Genomic DNA, 24,881 nt, shown 5'->3' with positions numbered 1-24,881 from the left:
ATCGGACAGCTGATATATCTACACAAATACATAGATAGATACATCATTTATATATATATTTAATATCAACACCCAAGACCCGAGTACAAATAGGTATCTGTATTTAAACAAATATCTGCCCCAGCCGGGAATCGTCACCAGCCACGATCTTGGGCATAGCAGTCAGGGTCACTAACCACTACACCAGTCAGTTACTTCATTATGTAAATTAAGTAACGCCAGAGATGCGGGTTTGAATCCCGGCGCTGACATGTATCAATGAGTTCTTTTAACTTAAGTACAATGTATACCATCACTCTTATAGTGAAGGAAAACATCGTGAGGAAACCTGCATATCTAGATCTAGCACATCTAGATATGTGAACCCACCAACCCGCAGTGGACCAGCGTGGTTTGAAATGTTCCAAGCTTAGGAAGGCAGTTTCTAAACTGCCTTCCTAAGCTTCCTTGGGGACATGCAAAGGTTCCACTCGAGAGAGCCCGGTGCAGGTACTTACACCCTCACAGAGAATAGAATGGAATGGAATGAAATGATGATGGAAGATAAATTTTTAAAATAAAAATCACATAAAAAACACACACCATCCGACCCCAAGCTAGGCAGAGCCTGTAATATATATGGGTATCCGACAGTAGATACATTTACACAAATACATAGATACATATTAAATATTAATATCAACACCCAAGACCCGAGTGCAAACAAATATCTGTCTTTAACAATTTATATCAGCTGGGAATCGAACCCGGGACCTTCGGGATAGCAGTCAGGGTCACTAACCACTACACCATTCAACCATAGATGAGTATAGCTTAGAAAACTTTGATCAGGCCAGCATAATATTTCCTCATTAGTACAGGGTGTCCAGTAAGTAGTAAGTACCTACGACAAACTGCATGCAGTGAGTCCTTCGTCAAGTCGCGCGCCTTTGACTCGCGCGCCGCGCGCGAGTTGCCCCTACCGTATTTACCTACTTTTTTTGTCGTCAACTCGCTCGACTGTGAAAATATGTAGAGTCAGCCACAAAAGTTATAATTTATGCTATTTATGCTTAAGGTAACTACTTAAAATGTATAGGGTATTTTATAGGACTTTACCTTAAAATAAAACACAATATCCTTTCGGAGATGTATAATTTAAGATATATTATGTAGTCTGAGCCTATCTGAAACCTAGTTAAACATTGTGAGATATGGCGTTTCGACTTTCTCCGTGTTCGGCATCATAAGGGTCACAGTGACAGTTAAATAAAGTCCATTTTTCTCTCCACCTTTAATTTGCAAGGTGCGGGTGCCTATATAAATAGAGTGAGTAGCCCGCGCGCCTCAGTTGGTTTTTGATTTTTGAAGTGAACACTTCGGCAAAATGGCTCAATGTAGCCACGGTTCTCGTCGGCTTCGCTCCGACGGGGAAAAATATAATATTGAATTTGCGGAGTCCTCGCTGCCGGGAGCTGTAGCGTGATGCGGACCAGGCGGCGCGGGGCCTGCCGGCTGCTGCGCACGCAGCGATTGCTGAGGATTTCGCAACGAAGGTTTGAGTTGATAAGCCGTGAGTAAAATGCTATTATTTACTGCTTTTAAAAGCTCAGCCACTGGTCATAATGCTCCGGCGCTTGGGGTTTTTATCCCACGCAGTAGGGTCCGATTCAATAGTCGTGGTGATGATTGATCACATATTCCGGTCCTACTAGTGGCGCTTGAGCTAGATACTTACATTAATGACCGCTTTAAGTAAAGCATATGTTAATTTTATACAGGAAAAAATAATAAAAATATATTTTTCTACCCTCAATTTCTAATATTTTTAGAAAAAAGTAGATAAAAACTTTGCTATTACAATAATGCACTTGATTATAGCTTATGTAAGGCTTTACAAACAGGAGCTTTCCAGGACCGTCATAGGATTTTTTACAGGAAGCACGTGGCTCCGAGTTTCAGTATGTTGGGACATTGTGGCATGTGCGGCGAGTAATGTGATCCGCCGGTACCTACCCGCTGAGGGTAGGCAGGCCGATTCGGTGAAATTGAAGTTTCGTGTATTCTGCACCCGGCCCTGTGCTCCTGCGCTGGCCGCCGTCTCGTGGCACCTGTATCGCAGCGTGCACCCGGCCCTGGGCTCCTGCCCTGGCCACCGGTGCGTGCCACCTGCATCGCAGCATACACCCGGCCCTGTGCTCCTGCGCTGGCCGCCGTCTCGTGCCACCTGCATCGCAGCGTACACCCGGTCCTGGCCCTGGCCACCGGTTTGGGGTACCTGCATCGCTGCATAGACCCAGCCATGCACTCCTGCCCTGGCGGCTGTACACCCGGTCCTGGCCCGGGCCACCGTTTTGTGCCACCTGCATCGCAGCCTACACCCGGTCCTGGCCCTGGCCACCGGTTTGTGCTACCTGCATCGCTGCATAGACCCAGCCATGTACTCCTGCCCTGGCGGCTGTGTTGTCCCACCTGCATCGCTGCGCACACCTGGCACTCCTGTTCTGGTTGCCAGATCCAAACGCCCCCTGTCTGGGAAGAGATTTTATGCTCAGCGGAACCGCCTGCACTATTGCTAGCACGGTCATCATCATCATCAGCCATCATTATGAGTGACTTATTTAGAAGGTATCGAGTAACGTGCGCTATTCATCAGTGATTTTGGCATATGCAAACGAACGTTTACTGCCAAGGTTGGTCATGTTAGCCATACAAGGGCACACCAACGAAGCCTGAGTAACCACCTGCAGTCGCCGTAGCCGCATCGGCATGGATGACGACAAATCGGGTAACGTGCACCGCTTCTAAAAGTGTTATAGCACTTCAATTTGATGCCTCCGCTGAGGTAGGGTATTCTATTAAAGCAGCTTTCTTCTGAACTGCCCAAAGTGACCTGTAGACTGCTCCTGGGGATAGTTGTGCAATCAATTTTTTATTTCGATGTCTCTGCTGAAGAAACTGTCTAATGCAGCTTTTGTTCTAAACTGCCTAAAGATCATTGGACTGCTCATGGGAATAGTGACGCACGGTAAGTACCTACAGGAGCGTTACTCTATACTGATGAGAAACGAACGAACGAGAGCTGTCGTGCAATCGGCACGTTTAATACATACAAACAGATAGAGCGGCTCGCGCCGCAGTGCACTGAAAGTTCGTTTTTCGTCATATAAAGTGACCCCCCAGACACTATCTTAAGTGTCATGACACATCGGCAGATTCCAGCTTTGAGTCTTTTCTTTTCTCGGCTGTGAGCAAAGTGAATCCCACCGGCGAGTGTTCAACCTAAAAGCACTGAGCTAATTCCTGATTTCGTGAAAGTCGCTGTTGCTATACCATACCGCTTCACAAGTTACCGAATTTATTATAATCCTACTGTCGGGTAATCATGATCGGAGTGTCATCGCGGTTTCTGAGTGGCACCATATTAGCTGTCTTCCTTATGTCCCAGTGGATTGTGAGTGTGTATCCGAGCTCTTTGTTGAAAAATGCGTGAACCTCCTACGCAGCAGCTGTCTACTAGTTGTGTATCGAATAAATCGAGTAACGGTGCTCTTGCACGAGACGACTACCTTTTGGTAAAATTATAACTTCCACTATTCTGGGAACATGCATATACCTACTGTGTACTGTGTATCACATCACGTGTAGCCGCAGCCCTACTCAATGTACGGGGCTAGATAATAAACAATGGCAGTCGTCATTAAATTTCTATGAATTTCGAAGGTCATCATTTGGAGCACAATCCAAAGGGTGAAAGTACCTATTCATGCCTAAACGGCTTCTATAATGAAAATGTATTTTTAATTCGATTCTGGCGCAAACGTTTCATAACTATTTTTCAACACTGTATCTGCTGAAACTACTTAAGACTGACCGGTTAAGATGCAGACGTGCCGTTTTCACAATTCCATTTTGAGTATCCTCAACTGTTTTATGGATCTTTCAATTAGTTACGTAACTAGTTACCAAGTAAAAAATTACTTGTGTCATGCCCGTACTCGCATCTCATTTAGGAGCTCTCTGGCCTCTAGCTGAAGGCTAGAACTGGTATATATATCTACTAAGCTAGTACAGAGTTATAACCGGGCAGCGGGAACTGACGTGGTAGCTGCTTGATTTATTAGAGTTTGCTGAAAACTTTCTAAATAAGTAATAATTATTAGTCATAATATTAACTCTTCGCAGTTCTTTCAGAATGCAATACCAGGTCGCTGAAGTACAGTTAAGTTACAAGTACAGTCACAGTTATTCGCATATCGATGTCCAAGGACTTTTTCTTGGGTATAGCTAACTACCTAAGTTTACCTATAGATAGCCGCAAGCTATCTGCTGTTGGCGAACTGTCAGTTCTGATAGGCTCGAGGTGGCTCGTCCAACTGTCCAGCATGTTCCCGCCACCATGATTGTTGCTTCCACAGATTAGAGAGTCTATGTTGGCTGTCGTTGCATCAGGTCTGATCAGGTACAACTAACATCTTTACGTACCATCTTTATTTAATCGAGCTATTTTATTTTGTTTTATCTAGGTTGACTTAATGGTTTCAAGATCGAACCTACAACAATGTAAGTAGGTACCTACCTACGTACCTTTGAAGTTGCAACAAGGCGAAGCCTTAAGGTTTTGGCCGAGACCTGCCCTTAGTGTTGACGAACATACCTAAAGGTGACCTTGTTAATGTTTTTCATATGAAGTACTGAACATTTTACTTATCCTGGTGGCATGACTGATCATTTACTTACCCAGTTAAGACATGTTAGCCGGGTTTCATTTATCAACTATTATAATTGTTATTGTTGTGTTAATCAATCTTTATTAATTGATGTCATCTACCAAGGAATGCTGCCAGAGCTCATAATATTCACACATGATGATACAGAATGATAGTAGCCCACAAAATCGGTGCAAAGGCTTATAAAATAACTTTCCTTCCTAGTAGGACTGCACAGGAACTCGTTAACCGCCGAGTTAGTTAGAATACAAAATTAGACTGTGTGTTACTTGTCAATCTAGAATATGAATATAGTGACCTGCATCATGTTTTGAAAAACTGAATACTTAGTTATCCGCCAGTGTCACAGCCTTCATCTAATCTTTTCCAGTAGCTGATGAGGCTGAGATATTTAGTAAAATTATCTTCCCTTCAAGCACCACTCCTCGTTCCAAGGACTAGATGCCGCGCCAGGTGTTGCAGGCCGTGTCGTCGTACAGGGCTGACTGAGCAGGTCCTCGAGGCTCCAGGGTCGGCTGCTGCATTTCTGAGGTCAGTCCAGAATTACATACCCTAGTCAGCATGTGCTGATCTGAGCCCCAGCGGCCTGGATCGATATTCTACATTTTACAGCTTTTAAATATTGTTTAAAGTATTTCACTGGTTCCATCCATTCGGCTAGTGTATGTTAAAAATATTGCCTTGACAATAACAAGATTTTGATCAATAATTACTTATAAGTATTGCTTTCAAAGAGGCACTGTGTGTATCCATATGTATAAATACCTACCTATATGTATAGGTACATACCTTCCATAACTTTCTGACAAGTCAGGAATAATAAGGAAGTACTTAAGTCTTATGTATACTTATACCTTTCTTTTTAGTATATCTATTACCTAGAAATCTATGCATTATAAATTTATAGATTCAAATATTTATCTACTGATATACTCATCAGTAGCTTATGGGTCACAGTTGGTTTTCTCTCCACCATGCGATAATAAACACATCTCACAATGTTTAACTAGGTTTCAGATAGGCTCAGACTACATAATAGACGCATTTTTCCTGAAATAAAAATGACATATTATGTATCTAGCCTATCTGAAACCTAGTCATTTCTGCATGGTGATATTACAACTGAGGCGCGCGGGCTACTCACTCTATTTATATAGGCACCCGCACCTTGCAAATTAAAGGTGGAGAGAAAAATGGACTTTATTTAACTGTCACTGTGACCCTTATGATGCCGAACACGGAGAAAGTCGAAACGCCATATCTCACAATGTTTAACTAGGTTTCAGATAGGCTAGATACATAATATGTCATTTTTATTTCAGGAAAAATGCGTCTATTATTCTAATAATAATCAACAACAAAAAATTGGCTTATTACTTATCAACACTGTAATTAATGTAACTGCTTCGCATTAGGAGTAACACTAAAACGACGTCACTAAAACAATGATGACGTTTTAACCCTTTAAACCGGTTTTTGCAACAAAAACTTGAAGGACATAGCTATGACAGGTAAAATTGGCGCACGGGATGAGAGAGATAGCAATCTTGGGTATCATGCGTCATAGGTCACATCCCCTTTTGCCTCATTCCGCACTTCCAACATAGGCTTTATTGTCCCGAAATCAAAGCATCTACTTTAATGGCGACTGTCTAGTCGGTACCTTCTTATGCTAATCAGCCAGGGGACAATATTTAACTATATTTTTTAGTTTCAATTCGTTTGCATCTGACCGTACTTTACATGTACTTTACATGGGCACGCGAGTTGATGATATAAAAAAACAGTAGATGCCAACTCGCGCGGCGCGCGACTCTAAGGCGCGCGACTTGACGAAGGACTCCATGCAGAGTGGGCGATTATGAATGACAGCAACAATCGATATCGAGGATATGAATAAAGTCTATAATCGAATTATTCGATTATGGTTAGTGATAATCGCGCAACTTTAGTCTAGGCCTACCTAAACCACATGAAGTATGTTCCTTTAGAAACGATACAAATATTTCAAATAATTATCCAATATTTTTTTAAAAGCTGAATTTGCCGCGAGAATTAAACTCATTCCAGAAACATTGTTTAAAAAATGTTTTGATGTATCGTTTCTGAAGGAGCATACTTTGATAATATAATTGTGATAAAATACATTTTGATGAATAACAAAGATTTTGTGTTTAATTGATCTTTTCCCTATAATTTTTAAACGGAGTTGTATAATTTAAATATATCCTTAACAGAGCATTCAAATTAAAAACCTGGTGCTACACTACACTTGTATCAAAATCAATAATTTCTTGTTTGAGAACGGCAAGATCTGGAAACACACTCATCACAGTAGGGTTGTTCAACAGATCATGTTCCTCTATGTCCATGCCATCCTCCATCTTATAGTGTGGTTTCGTACAACTAAAACATGAGAAATATATTCAAATAGCAATTAATGACTTCTAACTAAGTAGTATAATGAAATATATTCTGAAGGCACAAAATTTAATGTTAGCTATGTAAAACTAGAAATGTTGCCAGTGAAATATTAGATTTGACTTCACACTCATCATCGTCATCATCATCTCAGCCATAGGACGTCCACTGCTGAACATAGGCCTCCCCCAATGATTTCCACCTTGTCCGATCGGAGGCGGCCCGCATCTAGTGCTTCCCCATGGACTTGACTATATTGTCTGTCCATCTCGCGTGGGGGCGCCAAACGCTGCGCTTACCGGTATGTGGACTCCACTCTTCTGCTCCACCGACCATCAGTCCACTAACTAACAGTAACACTCATACAGCCTGATTATAAACAAAGAATGTATATAAGGTTATGACAGCCTAAAATTAGAATTTGTGCCTTCAGAAATTGCATCAATATAATCCTTTATTGCAAAAATACATTTATGAGTGTAAAAGGTGGGAAAAATAGAGAGTAGGTATTCAGAACCATTTTCTACCAGTTTTCATAACATGCAAGAAGATTTATAGTTCATAATTTTACAAAAATTCAATAGACTGTAGCATGATAATCTGTTTAGGTACTGCACCAGATTTAGAGCTAAAACAATATTGACTTTTTGAATAGGAGGCCACAAACAAACACTCATATAGCATTTGAAGAGGAAGGCCGCCCTCACCCCCTACCACCAGCTAATTAAAGACCTCTGCAGGCTCTCTCGCTTCCACTGAGCCTACAGCCACCGACAACTCTACATGCTGCCACATATTCACTCTTGTGTGTAGCATAAATTTAGCAAACAAATGGAGGAAAAGCTAACCTCAAGACCAGAAGTAAGTATGAAGGTTTTATAAAACTATTCTTACCCAATGCAGTGCTAAACACTTTATTCAGCAGACTATCGGTGAAATTATCATTTATTAGCTTTAAGGATGCGAATAGTTAAGAATATTTTTAGGTTATTGACAAAAACACATCGAAATAATGAAACACAAGCCAAAGCCAAGCTGTCATATATCATCATTGACATTTTGTTTGTAAAATAAATGAAAGTACTCTGTGGTTTTTGTTTTAATTTCACAGATAGGTAACCACTAACCGACATTGTGGAACAGGCCCTAAGGGTCACTTTTACCAAACGCTAAACGTATTTAAAATTGTATTTAAGTCCAATTTTAAATACATTTTGTACCAACTGACAAACGTTTGACAGGCTACTAAATACGTTTAGCTTTTGGTGAAATTCCACCTAAGTATTATATTTTTACATTAACACCACCGCCGCCACAGCCGAAGCCTCACATGTTCCTTCTTGAGAGCTCTTACTTGCAGGTATTCTCGAGTAAAAGCAAGATAAAAATTATAAGTAAATTTTAAAAAGGAAAGACCATCAAAGGAGATGGGGTAAACTACCCTATTGTTGACACCCCTCCATTTATAGACACAGCGCGGAATAATTAAAGAAAACAAGACAACGCTTCGTTCTATTTAGTGATATTTATCTTTGAATGCAGCAGTAATAGTTATTCTGTAATGGTAACACTCGGCAGTCCTTTTTACAGCAATGACTGACCAATAAAACATAGACAATTCGTGCCTCTCCGTTGCTTCTTCAAATTCCGCCATCTTGGATCACTTTTTGCAAAGGACAGTGGCTACTTTAAGAAGAAATTTGCAAGTATTTCTTTTAAAAAATTATAAATTTGTTATTTGGACTGAAAAGTTAACAAAATTCCTTTTCCATTTCTTACCTCAAAAACCAATTATTTTCGGTTATAACTTCGAATTTAGGTGGTGTCAATTATAGGTAGCACTTTCGATATATTTTCCTAATATTGACATATTGGGTCATTAATTGGAAGGAATGTTTTTTGTTTTCATGTTAATATTTTAGCTTTTTCCGATAGTATATCCTATAATGATCATGTTAACACTATTTAATCATTTATCCCACACGAATTTCCAATTCATGACACAGTGTCAATACAGTGAAATCCAATTATCGACATAGTGTCAGTAATCTATTTCCCTATTATTGACATGTCTATATATAGGCAAAGTGTCAATAATTAGTCTCATTAACGATAAATATTTTTATGGGAGCTTACTATACTATGACACTCAAAAAATAACTTTTCCTGCTTCACTTCTCACTGTCTTCCTGAAACCTATACGAAGTCGTCTGACTATCAGTGGCAGGTGGCCTGCCAACTGCTCTACGTCCACCTGTCATCATTTTGCCTGTCCAAAAGTGTCCTGCACACTTCCCACCCAGCTGAATCCACCTCGTAATCTATTAAAACTGGGATTCTGACCCGGCGGGTAAACAATGATCAAGATAGCTGTTAAGATTCACAAAATTGAATGATATCCAGCGGTATCGTTCGTTTCGATTGGGACACTGGACATTACCTTAGTCTTGAACATGTTTATCTACAGGCCAACCCTCAAGGATGCTTCGTGTAGTTCTGCGAGCATAAACTGAAGATATCAGAGGCATATTCATGATTCATGATGTCTTCATCAATACAGATGTGACAAAGCTACACCACACTTTTTCTTTGGCCTTTCTCTTCCAGCAGCTTCTTACCAGGTACATGTCTAAGATCAGCCTTGGTCCTGATGGCCAAAAGGCGTGCTATGTCACGCTTGCCTTTTCGTTACCTCCACTCGAGAACTCGATTACTCCAACTGTCTTTCTTCTTGGGTGGCTGGCCTATTGGCATCTCACATTGGTTCTCTGATGGATTGATTACCCCATTTCAGTCCGCATTACGACTTTATATCAGTGGACCTGTTAGCCCAGCCGTGACCACGTTTCTGAACCATATGGCATCAGCAGCAGGACGCACTGGCTGGAACCTTTGAGAAATGCCCAGGAGATCATGAGACGAAGCAGCCTAACTCAGTGGGACTAGTCTGCTAGCATCAGTATTAGATGCAGTACATATGGTATGTCAGATAACTAGCTGACGACTTATGGTATGTGACACTTATGGTGTTTCAATATATCACCGTGATATACCAAATAGAGAACCGGACCCATGATACCCTCCCAAAGGTTTAATTCCTGTAAAAAACGGTTTTTATTACCTAATATCAAGCATGTCAATAATTGGTACAGGAGGTGTCATAAATTGGAAAACGCGTGACAATAATTGGGAAATAGGGGTTCTTTCAAATTTATAGCTGATAATAAAAAACTAAGACTATAGGGTCATTGTTTTGTCAAAAATATTATAAATGAATATACACCTGAAACCGCTACAGAAAAAAATACCACAATACTAATATTTTATGCGTATTTATGGCCAGTTTTGCAGACAACTGGTCTTAAAGTGTCAATAATTGGGTAGTTTACCCTATCATAGACTAGTTTTGATGACAAACAACAGATGGCGCTGAGAACTCAATACCGGTACAGGACTGTATGAAATAACCGCGGTATCGAAGTTTATCAGCTAACTGAAATATATAGAAATTCCAACGCGAAGTTTTAGATAGAAAACATTGCATGATAGGTAATATTCCGCCTCCTTGTACTACAAGTTTTGTTAACTTTGCTGGTAGTTACTTACCTATAGCAGCGCTGTCATGTAGCATTTCATAGCTTGACAGAGGAGCGGCTTCTTATTGTAAGAGAAGTAGGTAGGTATTACGTTCCTTGGACTCATCTCACTCTCTCACTCCATAAAAGTACTTTTATATGAATATTGATGTACCTAGATCATACCTAATCCTGCATGAAGCCTGCCTTAAGTGGAATGATATTAATAATCTTCTTAGTTACTACTTTCCTACTAGAGTTAGTGAGGACCCCGCGTCCCCCGCAGCCCCGCATAGTCAGACACATTGCCACAGAGGAACAATACACTAGACGTTGCGCTCAACTCCCCGTCTCCATGCTGACCCGCATGGGGAGTGCGAGTTTTTACTCCGTTAGAATAGCGGCGAGTAAACGCGAATTTGTGTAGCGCGAGAGAGTCGCCACCTAGCGGTATACGCGCTGCACTAGCTCCGCACCGTACAAATGTCGATTTTCACTGCTTAATCGGTTATGAAAAACCCACACTTGGCCCTCAGTTAAGTTGCCGAGGTGCGGGGGACGCAAGGGCGGTACCAGGCGGTACGTTGTTCTTAAAACGCCAAAAAATTGGATCGCATTCTATAACACTACTACAAATAAACTCTCTAGCGTAGGTATTTATTGATTGTTGAGGTACAAAAAACAATTAATCCTGGTACTCATACAAGGTACATTGTAGTTAAAATTACTCTTTAAAATTATATAGGTAGTTACTTATTTATATTTAGTATCTATCTATCTATGTATTTGTGTAGATATATCAGCTGTCCGACACCCATAACACAGGTTCTGCCTAGCTTGGGGTCGGATGGCCGTGTGTGAGATGTCCCCACATATTTATTATTATTATTATTATTATTACTGTCCAATATTTTATTAACATAAGAGTAATGTCAAAACAAGCTTTGAATGAGTAGCTAGTAGCCGCCGCAGACGCCGTGTCCCGGTCGTCGGTGCACACATGGCGGCGTACAGTTGACGGCGAGCTGCGAGCGCAAGCGCTGAGCTGGACAGAAGCCAGGACAGTTGCTGAGGACAGGACGGCGCGGCGCACTCTTGCGAAGGCCCTCTGTACCACCGCGGCACTAGCACAGCAACAGGTACCACAAATAATATGAAAACAACATCAGTATTTTGAAATAATAACGTTTATTAAAAATATACAACATTTAGTTGTTTTAACCAAGCGATTAATGACATTTTATACTGTTCCGAGGCTTCCAATTGAGCCGGGATTTCAGGCATCTCGGTGTACAACAGGACGCTGTCCTTGAGCAGCCGGGTCACTCAGTAGTGAGTCACACGTGACGGCTACAGACGGCGCCGCTAGAAAGCGACCGTCCGCGCCGATGTCAGAATTGCAACTGAGGTGGTTAGTGTAGGTGGAGTCGCTTGTATGTGGGTGTAGGAGAGCGTGTCGACAACGCGGCCTGTGCGTCGCCGGCGCTGCCTGCAGTGAGGGGACAGGCGGAGGCCGAGCCCTCGCCCGCAGCGCGCCCCACTGACACTCACTGACATCCCGCTGTTTCACGCCGTGTCATGTACTATGTTCCCTCATGTTTCCCGGATATTACATTTTTTCCGACTCATCAGAATCATATGGCTGTGATGCAGTGTGAAGTAACATGATGTGCCTCTTAAGATTACCTTTCTGGAAAAATGATTTCGTGCAAATGTTACACTGGAATGACTTTTCGCCAGTGTGAATTAACTTGTGCCTTTTTATATCCCTTCTTTGATTGAAGTATTTCTTGCAAATGTCACACTGGAATTTCTCGCCTGTGTGAAGTCTCTTGTGGCTCGTCAAATAACATCTTTGGCTAAATGTGTTCGTGCAAATGTCACACTGGAATGGCTTTTCGCCAGTGTGCAGTAGCATGTGTCTCTTCAATGTGAACCTATGACTAAATAAGTTCTTACAAATTTCACACTGGAATGGCTTTTCGCCAGTGTGCAGTAGCATGTGTCTCTTCAATGTGAACCTATGACTAAATAAGTTCTTACAAATTTCACACTGGAATGGCTTTTCGCCAGTGTGAAAGGACTTGTGGCTCTTCAAATGACATCTATGTCTAAATCTTTTCATGCAAATGTCACACTCGAATGGCTTTTCGCCAGTGTGTACTAACTTGTGGCTCTTCAAATGACTCATTCGGTTAAATGTTTTCGTGCAAATGTCACACTCGAATGGCTTGTCGCCAGTGTGAATTAACATGTGCTTTATCAAGCTACTTCTATTGCTGAATGTTTTCTCGCAGGTGTCACAAACAAATGCCTGCTCACGTGGGTATATTATTTTTTTACGTATTACTAGAGAAGCCGAGGCTTTAGTTGAGTGAGGGGTATCGGTGTGTGTGCTCGTGTAATGTTCACTATACGCTTCAGTGGTGGGGAACAACACTGCACACTGAGCACAGTAACAGTTATGGTTCAATAGAGTTGTATAGCAGTTTGTTAGAATGATTTTCGCTCCTAAACATTTTTCCATTTCATAATACTGTTTTGTTATCCTCATGCTTCTATTTTGATCGGAGTTTATTGACACTGCCAAATCTTGATCATTGTTTGTTTTGTTGTTAACAACATTATTACAGTCACCTGGTGCATCAATTTCTCGTTCTTCGTCAGACTCATCTACATGTATCTTGCCGAGTATAATTCTGTTTCTGTAAAATGGCAATTCATTTGGTACAATATTCTCTGATTCCTTCTTGATTTCAGTTTCAACTTCATGAAATTCTGTCAAACTGTTGCCCTTGACAGTTATTGTGTCATCCATGTCAGTACACAGGTGGTCAGGTTTCACATCCAGGTCTTGAGTGGAGCACTCGGTAGGATGATCCCCACTGTAGACCGTTAAATTGTGTAGTTGATTTTTGTTTTCATTTCTCTTTGATACTTGCGGCGACGTTGTCAATGTTTCTGAAAGGTACAATAAAGTTTAATTGGGATAGCTATAAATGTGCTTAGGGTGTGACTTGAATGAAGGTAAAATAAACATTCTACTTTATAGTGGTATTGAATAACGCTAGAATCGGTCTGTGGTTTTTCACTGCTGTGAAAATGTTAGCCAAGTTAGTGTTAGTTTCATTCAATTTGTTGACAGGAATTATGTCAGCCACTGGATTAGAAGTACAGTCAGCTGCATAAGTACAGTGCCACAAACTTATCTGTTCCGGTGACAGCTCACATAAATGTTTAATATTTCTTAATTCTATAAGATTTTTAGTTTGCTCGTATGGTTAATTCGCTCTTGCGGTGTTAATAAACCCATCTAATCTTTTACAATATACAATTCATTAGTAAGTAATGAGATATGGATCAATTTAGTTCGCTCTCACCGGAACAGATAAGTTTGTCGCACTGTAGCTATATACTTTTGAACCTTGTCAAACTCACTAACTGCCTATTCATTCATTCAAACATTGACGTTGTTTTTTAGTATAGTTTGTCAAGGTATATGAGAGTATAGCTACTTATGTAGCTGACTACATAACAATGACCATATTTTCGCGGCCGTCTCGCTCGGCTCCCTGCTCGCCGAAGCACCAGAAAGTGATGTATTTGTAGATAGAATGAGTTCTATGATGAATGTTTGCAGGAGAATGTAGGACGAAAGTGTGAGTGCTACATGTTAAAATTATTATAACGATTTTCGTTTTTGTTTACTCCTTATGTGTGCAATGTGTACAATGTAGGGTTAATTTGAAAGTAGTGTTTATGACAAAGTCGATAAATGTTTTGTGTTAAATGAAAAGTATACTCTATTCTAATCTATTCTATTCTCTGTGGGGGTGTAAGTACCTGCACCTGGCTCTCTGAGTGGAACCTTTATGCATATCCCCAGGGTCTAAACTGCATTCCTAAGCTTGGACCATTTCCCACCATGTAGGTCCACTGCGGGTTGGTGGGTTCACATATTATCTAGATGTGCTAAATCTAGATATACAGGTTTCCTCACGATGTTTTCCGTCACCGTAAGACTGTTATACATTGTACTTGAGTTAAAATAACTCATTGGTACATGTTAGCGCCGGGATTCGAACCCGCATCTCTTGCGTGAAAAGCGGGCGCTTACCAGACTAAGCTACCCGCTCCTATGGTATACTCATCTTCCATCATCATTGATTCATCAATGAATGAATGTCGATGGAAGATGAGCATAGCTTAGAAAACTTTGATCAGGCAAGCATAATATTTCCTCATTTATACAGGGTGTCCAACTGTTCAGTAAGTAGTTAGTACAACAAACTGCGTGGGGTGGTAGCACAGGTCTAGGCCTACCTAAACTAAAGGAATATAAATACAGAAATCACAGTAAATAGCAGTCACATAACATAACCTTGGACTCTCCCTCCCAGGGATTACAGATGCGAGCATATTGTATATATAAATAACCTTAACAGAGCATTCAAACTACAAACCTGGTGCGGCAACTTCACTTATATCAAAATCAATAATTTCTTGTTTGAGAACGGCAAGATCTGGAAACACACTCCTCACAGTAGGGTTGTTCAACAGATCATGTTCCTCTATGTCCATGCCATCCTCCATCTTATAGTGTGGTTTCGTACAACTAAAACATGAGAAATATATTCAAATAGCAATTAATGACTCCCTCTTTCTCATCTGCCATCGACATTCTGTCTTCATCAGATTGTATGTTCATTATCCCTCGTTGTTTTGGGTGATGGTCCAGTGAACATCATCTCCTTGGTTTCTAATTCCAGCTTATCTCCACTTAGATTCTGTCACTGAGGGACAGGATGTGCCATCGCTTCAACCGTCGAGTATCCTCGGGGTCACTCATCAGTAGATCTCTTGCTAATTTGTTGGTATGTCCCTGTAACCTGTCCTGATATTTGGAGCTGTATGAGCATATTTCCTCTTTCACTGTGGGCATCCCCAGGTACTCGTGTATTTCAGCATTTCGGGTATACCAAGTAGCACCAGATATGTCCCTGAGTACTTTATTCTGAAAGCGTTGTAGGATTTCCAGGTTGGAGTTGCTAAGTACTATAATGAAATATATTCTGAAGGCACAAAATTTAATTTTAGCGATGTAAAATTAGAAATGTTGCCAGTGAAATATGAGATTTGACGTAACACTCATCATTATCATCATCATCATCTCAGACATAGGACGTCCACTGCTGAACATAGGCCTCCCCCAATGATTTCCACCTTGTCCGATCGGAGGCGGCCCGCATCCAGTGCTTCCCCGTGGACTTGACTATATTGTCTGTCCATCTCGCGTGGGGGCGCCAAACGCTGCGCTTACCGGTATGTGGTCTCCACTCTTCTGCCCCACCGACCATCAGTCCACTCACTAACAGTAACACTCATACAGCCTGATTATAAACAAAGAATGTATATAAGGTTATGACAGCCTGAAATTAGAATTTGTGCCTTCAGAAACGGCATCAATATAATCCTTTATTGCAGAAATACATTTATGAGTGTACAAAAGGTGGGAAAAATAGTAAGTATTCAGAACCATTTTCTACCAGTTTTCATAACATGCAAGAACATTTATAGTTCATAATTTTACAAAAATTCAATAGACAATAGCATGATAATCTGTTTACTGCACCAGATTTAGAGCTAAAACGATATAGACTTTTTAATAGGAGGCCACAAACAAACACTCATATAGCATTTGAAGAGGAAGGCCGCCCTCACCCCCTACCACCTGCTAATTAAAGACCTCTGCAGGCTCTCTCACTTCCACTGAGCCTACAGCCACCGACAACCGACAACTCTACATTCTGCCACATATTCACTCTTGTGTGTAGCATAAATTTAGCAAACAAATGGAGGAAAAGCTAACCTCAAGACCAGAAGTAAGTATGAAGGTTTTATAAAACTATTCTTACCCAATGCAGTGCTAAACACTTTATTCAGCAGACTATCGGTGAAATTATCATTTATTAGCTTTAAGGGTGCGAATAGCTAAGAATATTTTTAGGTTTTTGACAAAAACACATCCAAGCACAACACAAGCCAAGGCCAAGCTGTCAAATCATATATCATTGACATTTTGTTTGTAAATGAAAGTACTCTGTGGTTTTTGTTTTAATTTCACAGATTAAGTATTTCATTTTTACATCAACACCACCGCCGCCACAGCCGAGGTCTCACATGTTCCTTCTTGAGAGCTTTTACTTGCAGGTATTCTCGAGTAAAAGCAAGATAAAAAATTATAAGTAAATTTTAAAGAGGAAAGACAAGCAAAGTAGATATCATAGACTAGTTTTGATGACAAACAACAGATGGCGCTGTGAACTCAATACCGGTACAGGACTTAACAGGACTGTATGAAATAACCGCGGTATCGAAGTTTATCAGCTAACTATATATAGAAACTAGAGGTCGCGTTGTGGCGCGGGCTGCAAGCAGCCGCGCGGTGCTTTGATGCTTTTGGTTTAGGTGGGAGACAGTTTTCAGTATGAATTTCAGTTTCAGCAGGGTATTGACTTGAATATACCGTAGCAAATCTTTCTTGCGTTTTGTTATGCGTTAAAAACTGTGTTCACTATGTTTTTTTTATTATTAAAGGGGTACCTACTGATGATTTTGTTTCAGGTGGGATTAGTTTTCAGTATGACTTTCGGTTTCAGCAAGGTATTGTCTTGAACAAACCGTAGCAATTCTTTATTGTGTTTTGTTTTGGATTAAAAACTGTTTTCACTATGAATGTCTTTATTAAAGGGGTACTGATGATTTTAATTCAGGTGGGATTAGTTTTCAGTATGAATTTCGGTTTCAGCAGGGTATTGACTTGAACAAACCGTAGCAAGTCTTTGTTGTGTTTTGTTTTGGATTAAAAACTGTTTTCAGTATGAATTTCGTTATAAAAGGGGTACTGATGATTTAATTTCAGGGGGGGTTACAGTTTTCAGTATGAATTTCGGTTTCAGCAGGGTATTGACGTGACCATACCGTAGCAAATCCTTGTTGCGTTTTGTTATGCCTTTTAAACTGCTTTTACTATGAATTTCTTCATTAAAGGGGTAAGTACTGATGATTTAGTTTTAGGTGTGATACGGTTTTCAGTATGAATTTTGGTGAGATACGGTTATTCACTTGACTATAACGTATCGAATATTTTATGGGGTTTAGTTTTCCCTTGAAATCTAATTTCAGTATGAAATTTGGTAGTAGATGGGTATTGATTTTCTCATAATACACTCACAACTTACAAATTCAATAAATATCCGTTGTACACTCCCGGGCAATGAATAAGTTCCACTCACAAAATGCCGACCCCATACGACCCCAATTCCTGTAGAGTTTTTAAAACTCCACAGGAATGATAATATTTGCCGTGAAAACTATTTTTAAACTACGGATTGTCTCACACAAATACGGTAGAGAAACTGATCTATATGGACATTTTTTGGTTTCGTAAACTTTACCTAGTAGCGAGCTAACATCGTTTTGGGTACAAATATTGGGTTCTTTAATACCTCATAAATCTGAGTCACCTTCATTCGCGCGTATTTCTAGCGTCCCGATTATTAGTTTATTCTGTCCTGAAAATAAACTTTTTCATAGCAACGAAATTTACAGGCTTTTTTTATTCATTAATTTCTTATGTGGGTTTGCTGTTTAAGACACAGTAAGTAGGATAAAGTGCGTTTTTTAACATTATAGAACTATCCTTTACTGAAATTTAATTCATAATTGGTTGCACACGTATATGGAACTATAAACGCGGCCAAACTTAAACTTTGTCTTTCTTTTTTATTCATTCAAGTTATTTCATAACCACAATCGGCTCTCAGGTTATATACGTAGTTGTGTTGACGAGGGTTTGAGTAGTGTTGCCTCGCTTCGCTCGGCTCTCCAGGGTTTGCAGTATGGTGGTTCGCATTGTTTTGCCTCGATTGGCTCGGCTCCACTTTTACGGTTAGGTAATACTTGAGTTATATTGCCTCGCTGCGCTCGGCTCTTCAGTGGTTGTGGTATGATGTTTTGAAATGTTTTGCCTCGCTACGCTCGGCTCTCCAAGGTTTGTGGTATGATGGTTTGGATTGTTTTGCCTCGCTGCGCTCGGCTCTCCAGTTGCACAGGCAGTTGGTGATTAAAGTAGTTTAGCCTCGCTTCGCTCGGCTCCTCTCCAGGTCTCGGAATGGTAGTCTCGGTTGTTTTGCCTCGCTTCGCTCGGCTCTGCAGTTACATAGGCACTTGCTGTTTATTGTGTGTTAGCCTCGCTTCGCTCGGCTCGTCGGGTTTTCGGATGTTGGTTTCAGTAGTTTTGCCTCGCTCCGCTCGGCTCTCTAGGTTTTGGATAGATGGTTTAGGTTGTTTTGCCTCGCTTCGCTCGGCTTTCCACTTCGTAAACGGGACTTTTTCCGTAGTTTTTCTTTATTGATATTAATAATTATGATACCTAATGCCTCGCTTCGCTCGGATTTCTTTTCTTTATGGCAGGGTCACTTGTCGGATGCCTCGCTGCGCTCGGCTGGTTTTATTTTGGTATAGCTTGTAGAAGGACTATGGCCTCGCTGCTCTCGGCACTTAAACTGTGGTAAAGTTGATTTACATTTTGTATGATTTTTCGGAAAATATTTTTTCCCTTAAAAGTGGGGAGTTTTTATTTTAAATAATAATTGTTTGTATTTATCTACACAAATTCGCCATATACCATAAATCTGTAGGACCACTTCAAAGGGATGAAATTGCAAATGTTGGTAATTTTTTCTACGTTTTTAGGAAAATTTTGATTTTTTTCCCTAAAAGTGGGGAGTTTTTATTTTAAATTAAAATTCTATACATTTATTTACACAATCGCGCTATACATTCATAACCCCTCAGACCATCTCAAAGGGATAAAATTGCATATTTATGTAAAATTTTCCATGTTTTTAGGGAAATTTGGATTTTTTCCCTACAAGTGGGGAGTTTTTATTTTAAATTAAAATTCTATACATTTAACTACACAATCGCGCTATACATTCATAACCCCTCAGACCATCACAAAGGGATAAAATTGCATATTTATGTAAAATTTCCCATGTTTTTAGGGAAATTTGGTTTTTTTTCCCTGCAAGTGGGGAGTTTTTATTTTAAATTAAAATTCTATACATTTAACTACATAAACGCGCTATACATTTGAATCCCCTCAGACCATCTTAAAAGGATAAAATTGCATATTTATTTAAAATTTCCCATGTTTTTAGGGAAATTTTGTTTTTTTCCCTAAAAATGGGGAATTTTTATTTCATAGAAAAATTAAGCGTACCTAAACACACAAACGCGCTCTACAAGTCATAACTGTCAGACCACTCAATACAGGTGAAACAGCCTTAAAACATGTAAAATTTCTCTTTTACAAAATGGCTGCCACTTCATCCGCCATTTTGATTTTTGCAGTTTTCAGAATTTTCCTATTAATTTCACCATATATCCAACCATTTACAAAGAAAAACATCACCCCACCTTCCCCCCTTCTGGGAGATCAATTCACCTCAACTTGAATCGACGTCGAACTTTTTCAAAAATATAATCTCCCGTATTTCTCAGGGTTGCCAGCCGAAAGTGAGAAAAATAGTCAAATGTCATTAGTATGAGCCTTTCTGACTAAACTGCATCATTTTTTAAAATCCAAAACGGTTATTTCTATTTTTCAGGTTTTTGGGGAAAATCTCAAAATTTTCCCTAAAAATGGGGAAATTTTATTTAACTGGTATAGTCTACCCAACAAACTACACAAATGCGCTATACAAGACAAATCTCCCCAACCACTCTAAACATGTAAAAAAAACAATCAAAAATCGTGAAAAAAAGTCACTTTTACAAAATGGCCGCCAAAGCAGTCCGCCATTTTGTTTTTTCAACTTTTCGGAATTTTCCCATAAACTGCACCATACATCAGACCGTGTTCAAAAAAAATCATCACCCCACCTGCCTCCCTTCTGGGAGATCAATTCACCTCAAGTTGGGTCGACGTAAAAAAATCGGAAAAAATATAATCTCGCCTATCGCCCAGGGTTGCCAGTCGAAAGTAATAAAAATGGTCAAATGTCATTAGTACGGGTCTTTCCGACAAAACTGCATCAAATTTTAAAATAAAAAGTTGTTATTTCTACTTTTCATGTTTTTGGGGAAAATCTCGAAATTTACCCTAAAAATGGGGAAAATTCTTTCACATGGCAACTCTACTCGTCAAACTACACAACCGCTTTATACAAGTCAAACTTGTCAAATGCCCCCAACACAATAAAAAAATGCTTTGAAAATCCCCGAAAAAACACGTTTTTATAAAAAAATCTCCCCTCCCCCCGCAATTAAAAAAAAATCATTTTTTGGAATTTTCCCATAAATTTCATCATGTGCCCCACCGTTTACAAAAAACACCATCCCCCCACCTCCCCCCCTTCCGGGAGATCAATTCACCTCAAGTCGGGTCTGACACGCCCTAAACTTTGCTTCACTGCAACTCGGCCGCCATTTTGTTTTTTTATTTTTTTATATTTTTTTTATAATCTGTCAGACACTCTTAATACACCCTCGAAATATAAAAAAATGTATGGTCACCAAAAAAGAGGAGCAAAAAAAATTTTTTTTTTTTACAACTTTTTTTAAAATTTCGGATTTTTTCTCTACTCACCCGAGCACCCTGTACATTTCCCTAAAACATTGTTATATCAAAAAATGACTCCTTCTGGGAGAACAATCATGTCAGTCAGTGAATCAGTGGTAATCCAGCTTTATATATAATAATTTCAACGCGAAGTTTTAGATAGAAAACATTGCATGATAGGTAATATTCCGCCTCCTTGTACTACAAGTTTTGTTTAGTTTGCTGGTAGTTACAGTGAAACTATAAAGTCCTGAATTTTTTTTTTTTTTTAAAGGGTTTTGGCTTGGCCACTGGGCCTTTAAGCCATGTCTTTATTTTCACATTTCACAGCACAGTTGCACTTTCACTTCTTCACTATATGTTATTGAAGGTATTTTTAATATAAAAGTATATAGCATTAAAGCACACTTTTAATTTTAGTAGCATAATGAGGCGGCGGGAGGGATTATCTTCATTTGTTATAAATTCACTCACTTCACTTGCAAAAACTAAACGTTCCATATTGTGGGTAGGGCATTCAAAAAACATATGTTCTAGCGTTCCAACAGCATTTTGACATGATAAACATGTGCTATCTTCTATAATGTTAAATCTTTTTAAATGCGATGGTGCTTTTGTGTGACCAAATCTCAGTCTATTCATTGTTGTGATAAAATCTCGACTGGCTATTTTCAAATCATTATACCAGGGCTTCGAAGGTAAGTCTTCTTGTATACTTCCATACCATTTTCCTTTCCCATTAATTTCTTGGTCTTTTTTCCAAAAATATTTCCATAAACTGTACATGTCATTTCTAATGCTATTATAACAATCAGTAAATGGTATATTTACAACTGTACATACATCTAAAGAGTTTATACCTTCATAGGCTATTCTATCTGCTATTTCATTACCTGTGATCCCTCTATGAGAAGGAATCCACATAAATAATATGTTTATACCCATCAATTCATATTTTTGTACATTATTTATAATTAAAAATAAAATATAATTAGTTTTAAAATGACATTTTGGGTTCCTCAAACTTTCCACCAAACTTAATGAGTCTGTTAATATTATGAAACACTTGTAATTATGTACAGAATTTATACGCTTCAGGGCTTCTAACACTGCAAAAGCCTCTGCCGTGAAAATGCTACAGTAATTATTAAGAACAAAGCTCTGAGAAAAGTTCAATTGTGGATCATATACAGCACTACGCACATGAGAGCTTGTTTTACTTCCATCAGTATAAAGTTTATAATATTCTCTATTAAGATCTAGAAATTGTAAAAGTTCTGTATTATTATTCACTGTGACATCTATTATTTTAATTTTGAATAGAAGATTGCTATAGTTATTTAAATACATTGGCCATAAAGGCCTAATACATATATTTGAGTATTTACTTTTAATTTCCAGGAGAATCTGAGACAAATTGGGACTTCTGTTGCGTAACAAATCATCACCTGAGATCATAGGTGTTTGATGGACAGTTGAATTAGGTAAGATTTTTTTAATTATCTGTTGATTATTGGATGATACAAGTTTTAATGAAAATCTTTCAGCTAATAAAAGCCTTCGTATATTAAGAGGCATTACCATGGCTTCAATTTCCATTGCACGAATAGGAGTTGAGCACATAGCACCTAAAATAATTCTCAAAGCTCTGTTCTGAATAATATCTAACTTATTTACATGAGTACTATTTATATAAGCAAAGCAGCTGTAATCAAAATGACTTCTGACTATAGCTTTATATAGTACGGTCAGTGTCTTTGGGTCTGCACCCCAAGATACACCAGCTAAACATCTAAGAATATTTAAGCCTTTAAGGGCATTTTTAATTATATACATAATGTGTTGTTTGAATGTCAATTTATTATCTATGATAACACCTAAAAACTTGTGACAGCTAGCTGTTGAGATCTCTACATCATTGTACATAACTGCATCATTGTTGGAGTCCTTACTAAATATTACTACTTTACTTTTATTAGGATTTATTTTAAGTTTCAATCTACCGCTATAATAATGATGTAATTGTGTTTAGGCACTATTTAAATTATGTATTGCTACATCCACATTAACATTCATACTGTTTAATACTAGATCATCCGCAAATTGCAGTATATTTACAAACTTATTATTTACATATTTACATATCTCACTTGTGTATAAATTATACAACAATGGCGATAAAGTTGCACCTTGCATTGTGCCTTTAGAGGCAGTTTTTGGTCCATATAAGTTATTATTATGCTTTACATATAAAACTTTATCAATCAAAAAATTATAAATCCATTTACATAGGATACCGGGAATACCCAGCCCTGATAACACTTTTACAAGTATACTTGGTTGTACATTGTCAAATGCACCTTGTACATCTAGGAAAGCACACACAGCACTAACTTTATTATGTTTTGCATTTTCCAGATCTGAGATAAGGGAGACGAAACTGTCAGCACAACTTCTGCCTTTTCTGAAGCCATATTGAACATTGGGAATCAAGCCATTTGACTCAACAAACCAATCAAGACGAGTTTTAATCATATTTTCAAATATTTTACCTAAACATGAAGAGAGAGAAATGGGTCTATATGAATTTGGATCTTCTGGAGGCTTATCTTGTTTTAAAACAGGAATAACACATTGAGTCTTCCAAGATTGTGGGATTATTTGATTCATCCAAAGACTATTAAGTATATTTAAAAATAATTTCTGCACTGAAGTATCTAACTTTTTTATAAGAATATAAGGAAAATCATCTAATCCAGGTGATGTATTCTTTCGCGAGTTCAAACTATTTTCAAATTCGTGGAAAGTAAATTTTTGTATAAGAAAACTTGATTTAATGTCTGAATTATGAAGATCAAAATAGGTATTTAATTCATGAATGTGTAAGCCGGTTTCTGTTAACTTATCAAAAAATCCATCAATGAATTCGTCTGAATAAGATTTATTGGAAGCTTTTCTATGTTTAAACATTTTAATGTAATTCCATATTTTACTTATCGGTGTAGTTCTATTAAAACTGTTACATAGTCTACTCCATCCATTTTTCTTTTCTTCTGATATTGTTCTTTTTTTAATAGCATTTAATCTTTGATATTTTACAAAATTTTCTATTGTAGGATTACTTCTATAATACTTTAAAGCTTCATAAGAGTCTGTAACACTTTTTTCACATCTATCGTTCCACCAAGGAGCTGGTAGTTTACTTTTGTATGAGCTATGTTTTGTAAATTTCCTAACGCATTCTTCTTTAAGAGAGTTTAACTTGTTACAAAAATATTCATAAGTTTCTAAAGGATTATCACTATTAATGGTAAAATTTGTAAAAAAGGACTTAGAAAGTTCGTGGTATTTTTGCCAGTTTGCTTTACTGTACATAAATGTATCTATTGGAGGATTTATTTGATATCTATCAATTGAAAGTGCAATAGTAATGATCACAGGAAAGTGGTAGCTACCCATATTGTCATCGTGAACAGTCCAATCACACAAGGGTGCAATGGCTGAGCTGGTAAAAGCGACATCTATAGCCGATGGGTTTCGATTAGGATA

The 24,881-nt window shown here is 38.7% G+C and overlaps 3 protein-coding genes across 14 annotated transcripts in view; 1 reads left to right on the top strand and 2 right to left on the bottom strand.

Annotated features, from left to right (window-relative positions):
• LOC119693291 (zinc finger protein 1 homolog) overlaps positions 1-24,881 on the bottom strand; it is a 538,991-nt gene that overhangs the window by 245,820 nt on the left and 268,290 nt on the right. The window lies entirely within an intron of this gene.
• The window catches only part of LOC119693302 (zinc finger protein 62-like), a 159,265-nt gene that overhangs the window by 64,953 nt on the left and 69,431 nt on the right, over positions 1-24,881 (top strand). The gene's annotated exons all lie outside the window — the stretch shown is intronic.
• The window catches only part of LOC119693357 (zinc finger protein 681-like), a 77,417-nt gene that overhangs the window by 29,199 nt on the left and 23,337 nt on the right, over positions 1-24,881 (bottom strand). Inside the window, exons 1-4 of one of the 9 annotated variants that reach the window (XM_048623962.1) lie at positions 16,621-16,771; positions 16,026-16,095; positions 15,169-15,320; positions 11,875-13,666 (exon numbers count right to left, since the gene is read on the bottom strand). In XM_048623962.1, coding sequence (XP_048479919.1) covers positions 12,315-13,666; positions 15,169-15,320; positions 16,026-16,090 — 1,569 coding nt within the window. In that variant the 5' untranslated portion in view covers positions 16,091-16,095; positions 16,621-16,771 and the 3' untranslated portion in view covers positions 11,875-12,314. Of the gene's footprint in view, positions 1-6,964; positions 7,116-7,978; positions 8,184-11,874; positions 13,667-15,168; positions 15,321-16,025; positions 16,096-16,574; positions 16,840-24,881 lie in introns of those variants that run through there. The other 8 variants (XM_048623957.1, XM_048623958.1, XM_048623960.1 and 5 more) reach the window with 8 other exon arrangements.

Source organism: Plutella xylostella, chromosome 11 (genome assembly GCF_932276165.1).
Source record: "Plutella xylostella chromosome 11, ilPluXylo3.1, whole genome shotgun sequence".
In the NCBI taxonomy this organism is placed as follows: Eukaryota; Metazoa; Arthropoda; class Insecta; order Lepidoptera; family Plutellidae; genus Plutella; species Plutella xylostella.
The sequence above is the reverse complement of the archived record's forward strand: the minus strand, read 5'-3'. Positions and strand labels throughout refer to the sequence as shown.